This window comes from Schistosoma mansoni, chromosome W (genome assembly GCF_000237925.1).
Source record: "Schistosoma mansoni strain Puerto Rico chromosome W, complete genome".
Taxonomy (NCBI): domain Eukaryota; kingdom Metazoa; phylum Platyhelminthes; class Trematoda; order Strigeidida; family Schistosomatidae; genus Schistosoma; species Schistosoma mansoni.
The window spans coordinates 19,025,962-19,033,513 of NC_031502.1; the positions used below are offsets into that span (position 1 = coordinate 19,025,962).

The window sequence follows — 7,552 nt, forward strand, 5'->3', positions numbered from 1 at the left end:
AAATTAGAACAACACATGTAAGCGAAAAATTGTTTTCAATTAGATCGTCATCAGGATCTATTATAATATACATCTAATTGAAAACAATTGTTCGCTTACATGTGTTGTTCTAATTTTCACAATGGGAATCCTTAATGTTCCAAAGAAGGATAATCAAACTATGGATGACGCAAGTAGCATAGTAGGATTTTAAAGACGAGAAAACAAAAGCGTTCTCATACAGAAATAAAACCATGAGGGTCAAGAGAACTGGGAACTAAGAGACACTTTTCGGCTTCTCTGTTAAATCAACTCGGTTCTCCAAACAAATTAGTCTTTTATGATCAAATCAAACGACTGACTGGAGTATTCTGAAAAGTATGGCACGTTTGAATATCCTGACAAGATTCTGCATGAAAATACAGTAAACTTGCAATAATATATGCGACAATAAGTGATGTAATCTATGAATTTAAACTCTTGATTTTACCTGCCAACCAATTTATTTTGAGGAAACTGTAACAGCATGCTTGGCTTGTAAGTGTTGCAACTTAAGAGGACAATTTAATTTTGCCACCAATATGACCCTTCTGAAAAAGCTAAATGATACGTAGGAGCCGCAGAATCTAAGACATTAATGGACTATAGAATATATTTTTCCCGGAATTGGCACGAGATTTTATTACGTACAACCTATAAGTTTTCACGTACGTTGAAACTAGTGCTCCGCATCTTGCCATTAACCATCATTAATCCAGTCGTTATCAGCACAGAGCGTGGCACAAGATGCCATACTGAATCCGCAGAAAGAGATGTAGTCAACAAGATTAATAGCAAACAATTCAAAATACTACTAGTATTAATTATAGTGCAATATTTATTCTATACTCAAACAAGTTAAATTATGGAGAGAGACTTTATGTTGAAGTATTAGTACATGTCCCCCAATTTCTAAAAGCATTTTTCACTTCACATACTCGTCAACGACATAACTGTACTATAAGATCAGATTAGACATGTGTATAACAGTAAACGTCTACTTTTGTGTATTGATTCCATAAAAACAAGTGAAATTTCAACGAGTTGATTTTACCAGAAGGGGTTTTTTGTGATTTCAGTAGTTTTTGATAGTTGATATCATGAGTCAATCGAAGCTAGACCACCAATATTTTTATTTCTATAGCTAATTTGTGTACTTTTATTTTTAGTGACTGTCCATTTTATCGAATATACTTCAAAAAAGTTTAAAAGGGGCTTCTTGGGACAGAATGAAGTGCAGTATCCCTCACAAAAATAGCTTTAGTTGCAGCATTTCCAGGCGGGACAAATATGCTAGTTAACGAATGAAGATATCGTCCGCTAAAAAACTGCATTAAGTAGTATTCTTACGTTGCATCCACAAGGGTATTTCCATAGACAAATAACCCGAAAGTTAGGAACTTTGATCACATGAAACAGCTCAAAATAAACAGTTATGTGATAAGTATAATAAGTTGACTAGACCAAACTATTAGAAGAAAGTCTGACTTTTACCAAGAATAAAATATAATTCAGCTATATATGCTTAACTCTTATTATTATGTTCTCCAAAATATTTGTATATTACTGAGAATTCTGATGACTGAAACGCTACCAAGTTGTAATGAAAGTTAATTTTGCAACAAAATTAATTTATTTACCGCTGCTCATCGTATGTAAAATTAGTTTACATACTAGTGATGGTATTAACAATCGCAGTGATGAAAAATTGAGGTAGTAGACAACTACATAACTTTGGTATCAGAGAAAACTAAAGTCAACATTAAGATATTTGTAATGTATGAATATATTTTGCGCTTTATATTAGAAAAACAAAGAACTGCTTCGTGATTACTACTGGAAGGGCTGTAGAAGCACATCCTTACGTATGTAGATGGGGCTATAAATGCCTATATATATATATATATATATATATATATATATATATATATATATATATATATATGGAAGACAGCAAAAAGTAGGAACAATACTTTCATATGACAATGAAAAAGAACACAGTACTCCCACATTATAGAACAAATAAAGGAAACAAAATAACTATGAGAAGTAAGTGTTTATAATGGTATACTTCAAAAAATAATATTAGAGGCGAGATTGGGAAAAAGTAAAAAAAATGAAGAACAGAAAAACAAAGTAAGATTAATTAAAGTAGCACTGAATTCTGACCACTTTTGTTTTGAGAAAAAAAACCGAGAACATAATGAGAATCCACTCAAAAAGTTGGGATTGAAAAGAGAACATCTGGTAAGTTTCTTATGTACCGACACTTCAGCGCTGGCGCTACTAATAATTGATAATTAAAGCAAAAATAAGAAGAGGCGAAAATAATAATTGAAAGAACTCGTTAACATTGAGAAAAGACTCATAGATGATAAGACAAAGAGGAGTAGTTGGTTGACGCAATTTACAAGCAAGTGAAAATAGAAAAGTCCCCTGAATTAACTAGCTGATTGTCTTTTCTTGCAAAAATACTAAGAATCAATCATGAGATGATTTCCATCAACAAGATATGTTGATTAGCAACAGTTATAGTGATAAACTTGCAAAAGCGGCTAACCAATGATTCGCCACTTCTGGAAAAACGGCCACAGTAGACAAAATAATGAGATCATGTGATGTTATAGGGGAGATTCAAGAACAGCTTTTGGGGACTCAATATTATGTGAACCATTTGTAGTGGAGCTTTGTACAGGTACAGGAGACTGGGAATGAACTTTTGCGTGACAAGATAAATCGAGTTTACTTTTTTCAATTGAATCAATGATGCCTAAGATATGTGGACGCAACAAGTGGTCAAGAGTGCAACAGTCGACAGCTAACTGGAGAAACCAAGTAGGGCAATCAGGAGGCACCGGGAGGTTTTCTTGATCTAAGCCAAAAGACTAGAGAAAATAAAACAAGTTATATATACAACAGTGTAGGATACTTCTCATGAAATCGGGGATGTACATAAATAAAATTCTAATATGTAAACTTGCAACTGTCAAAAAAATAACCATTTATCATTGGCTACTGTGATTTGAAATAAACTATTGATAATGTGCCAGTGAGTTGTACTAGGTCAAAAGAACACAAAATGTGTACAACAAACGACCGTCATGACTATGAGATAATAGCCCCCAATATTAACACTTCTTAGATGTGTGTATGTAAACTAACTTTGCTTTAAAGCGTCCAACTGAGTTACTACTAGCTTGAACATTCGAATCTCGATGTTATGATCCATAACTTCAGTTAATTTATCTACATTATTATAATTTAAATCTCAGTCATAACAAACGACGGCAGAGATATGGATATCTTTTCTGAGTATTTTAAAGACTTGACAGAACGCCGAAAATATTCTTACATAAATAAAAGTAATTAGAACAAAAGATATAAATCTCAGATAGTGTATAAATTTTGTTAACCAGAAGCGGCTTATATGAATATGTTTTACCTATGTCCAAAACTCCCAACCCTAACGATTAATAATGATTGGAGTAAGAGTGGAAAAAGAAGAAAACCAGCAACGCCCAAGCAAAGACGTGGCATCAGTCCATGAGGTTAGCGACTTCCATTTTGAGCTGTGTTAGTAGGTGAAAATTATCTGGCTGGGATCTGTGTGATGAAAGTGATTAATTGTTGGAAATATTGCGTGACCTGGTTAAAAATTGATCGCAATGCCACAAATCGATTCAGTATATGTTCATCCCCAAATCGTGAATTTCAAAGTTTATATTTTTTATTCAACCAATTCATTTATTCCTCTTTCTTGAATTACATTCTGTATCCCTAATCTTTTTTTTATAATCACTGATACTACTACTTTAGTAGTAATCACCTTGTTATGGTGTAGCAACTTATTCCGGTAAATGCTTGTGGAAGGTTCTACATTGCTCATTACTAAACTTTCCTTCTATTACTTCATAGTATAATGATCTCGATAAGTGCTGGATAATCATTTGCTCCCAATATTTCTGTTATAAATAAATAAACATCACAGATATCATACACCAACCAATACGAGAAAATAGGACCTGCTACAATAATGAATGGATTTAGGTTACAAAAAAATCTACTGCATGGGGCGGAGACGTGGAGAACTACGAAAGCCATCATCCAGAAGATACAAGTGTTTATCAACAGTTGTTTACGCAAGATACTTCGGATCCGCTGGTCAGACACTATCAGCAACAAGTTACTGTGGGAGACAACAAACCAGATTCCAGCGGAAGAAGAAATCAGGAAGAGGCGCTGGAAGTGGATAGGGCACACTTTGAGGAAATCACTCGATTGCGTCACAAGACAAGCCCTCACATGGAAGCCTGAAGGCCAAAGGAGAAGAGGAAGACCAAAAAACACATTACGCCGAGAAATAGAGACAGACATGAGAAGAATGAACAACAATTGGATAGAACTAGAAAAGGCCCAGGACAGAGTAGGTTGGAGAATGCTGGTCAGCGGCCTATGCTCCATTGGGAGTAACAGGCGTAAGTAAGTAAAATCAGAGAGCGGGGGTTGAGAAAATGTTTAGAATAACTAAAAGTCCGATATCTCAAGATATGTTAAGTAGATGAATTTTAGCAACCGCTGTCGATATAGACCAGGTTTATTTAAAACCATCAATATCTGGTAATAAAAGGACCCTAGAAGGCTACAATGCTCTAACAGTTGGTGTCCCAAACAAATCCAACTACAGCTAACAATACTCCGTAGGTTTATTTTATTTATTTAAACGCGCAAACATTGGTACAAGGAGGCACCAAATACACATGCACCACACAAATCGAATGATTTGCATGAGGTGTGAAATAATTTCCGAGTGCCCAAACCGAAGCAGGTGGTTTTCTTAGGGGGCCACACCCCGAGCCTCTGACCTAGGGGTCTAATCCACAAGGCACTAGAGCAACGTAAATAGATGCAGTCCCATGGTAGCCAGTGACCAACAATAGGTTCATACGCCATCTGTTCCTTCAGGATCCTGGACCCCATGTGCACCATTGGTTTGGAATCAGGGTTTTCCAACTCCCCTAGGTGGATCCTCCATATTCACCGTAGATTAAGTGGAATATTTTAAGAGTCCCAAACAATTCAGGTTCACGATTTCACTAGTTGATCTAAACCTGTTATGTCCCGATAACAATAGTGAATGGTAACTTTGGGATCTATTTACGAACCAATACTATGCATATATTTTTTTATCGTATAATTGCTAAATAACTAAACTTCGTATTCATGTTCCCCTTATCATGAGCCCTCAAACTTAGAGTGTAACCCATAACCGAGTACCTGGAGTGTGAGTTAGTTCAATCCTAAATTTTAATTTCAAGTGGAGTATTTGAGATTTTCCGTGTATAAATATTCTAACAACTTTACTGCTGATTATATACATCGTATATTTAGTCTTAGATACTATCAATATTAACTCTATAGTGAATTGATTTGTCTTTTAAAGATCAGAAATTTGCCAATACATTTCAGGCTTTTTTGTGACATATCCAGGTTAATATCCACTTACAAATAAAACTACGTTGGGAGTAAGATACATCATCGATAGCATTAAGTGATAGTTGTGCAAAATCGCGAATTAACTGCCATTTGAAGTATGAATCGGGATCACTGGATTCTAACTAAGCGGATTGAAGACAACGCACTCATCATGATGCTTGGAGGTCATAGGTACTCATTAGTTAGAAGTCCCAAACTAAAGCGAAACAGGTATCCAGATGTATCTTGTTTTCGAATGATTGTTTACCAGAAAGCAGTTTATGATGTTAGCTAACCTAACACTCAAAAGCCTCTACAAATGATCTATTCTACCTGTGATTATCCTTTTTTTATTAATTGTGACTCTGCACTACCTTCAGGCCAAACGTTCCCCGAGACGAATGAAGAAATTCGTACACTAAGTAATGGTATGACGTTTTAGTATTATAGATGCAAATAAGTTTTCGCAATTTAGAATTCAGTATTCCAGAAATAAAAGCAGTCAAGCTAATCAATACTTACCGGTGTACGGGGTATGAGTGAGCAGTCGTTGTGGAGACGCGTTATTAATTCACACATCAAAAGACCGTAGGAAAATATATCTGCAGCAAATGTATAGGGTGCTACTCGATTCAAGCATTCAGGAGCGGCATAAAATGGGTTTCCAACGACTGAAACCGTATCTGAATGATCCCTAAAAGTGAAATGAGACAAAAACTTTACTAATGAGTAACTAAACGGAACAATTACATTTAACTACTCAAGAACAATGCTAATCAACTAGGCAGCGGGAATGGTTTAAAACTGGTTCGAGGTCTTAAACTAGTGTTGAATGGAAATGCTCATTGTATTGAGTCACGTTGGCTTGGCATAAACTCTTGTCCGTCATTTCGAATCAGCTTTAACTTGGAAGAATCTTAGAAACACAGGACTAAAGGCTAGTGGTTAGTATTTGGTCGATAATCAAAACGGACAATTTGACTTGATGGTGATATGACAGAAATTGCTGAAACACGTGTTTGGATATTCTGAACAACTGAACTAAGTTTAGCTCAGTATTCATAAAATCTTAGTCTACAAAAATAAAACTGAGAAAATTAAAAAACAACAATGAGTTTGGCAGTATGTATAAATCAAAAAACCCACTGTTTCAAATCCAAGCATAAACCCAAATCGGCTACAAGTGCAGTGAATTCCAGAGAACTGCTTGGTGATACTGAGATTTCTGATCGAGTTAAACAATTTAGAACAAGCAGATCATTAGTAATCAGTTGCTTCCATTGTGGTTCAATAAGTGGAATAGACTGCAAATAGCTGAAGGGGATAATTGGTTTACTTGAACACGACAATTCGTCAGTATGTTGATTTGAAAATGAAAGTAGATGAGCTAAATTCAGATCAGATTTATCTATATCTGTGGGATATTCTTCGTTTGAATAAGAGCTGGCTGGTAAAAACTCGTTGGTTTCATCATCTGAATGTATTCTGCTAAACTGGTGAGATCGCTGTCGGCTGACACGACTGCTGTAACGTCGACAAAGATTATGAGAATGACAAGATTGATGTGACAAACCATTGGTATGTTTGCTTCCCTGAACAAATGCATCACTTTCGGAGTCAGATAGCTTGGATTGAGTAAGTCGATCTTGGAAAGTGTCATTACAAATTGTCTGATAGTCAAAGTTAAAGGTTGAATCAGAATGATTATCTGTTGTATCTGGATTTGACCGAGAGTGAACTCGAATAAGGATATTCTGTAGTGCATGTAAAGAAAAGATTATTAAGATGGTAACATCGCATTGTGAAAAAGAAAGGAATAACTTTAAAACTATGTCAACTACTATTCTCCTACAGCAGTTATTCCTGAATATTGACGAACCAGATAGTTTTATGGTTAGTGATAGTATCTGTTTGCGAAACGTTTCTGCTTTACAAACAGTGAATTAAGACCCATCTTAACCGATAAAAAGCAGCGACCGCGATAAATATCAGTCCTGAAATAGTTTTTATATTATCGCTGTTTTTAGTGGAACTGGAAACACAATAATGTACCACCAACTGA

At 35.4% G+C, this 7,552-nt stretch overlaps 1 protein-coding gene across 1 annotated transcript; it reads right to left on the reverse strand.

Annotated features, from left to right (window-relative positions):
* Positions 1-2,639: 2,639 nt before the first annotated feature.
* On the reverse strand, positions 2,640-7,244 carry Smp_128670 (tyrosine kinase; the record flags this gene model as incomplete). Its single annotated transcript, XM_018788876.1, has 3 exons — positions 2,640-2,903; positions 6,013-6,184; positions 6,637-7,244. Coding segments are annotated over 3 exons (1,044 nt in total), but the record flags the coding sequence as incomplete, so codon positions are not given.
* Positions 7,245-7,552: the final 308 nt, after the last annotated feature.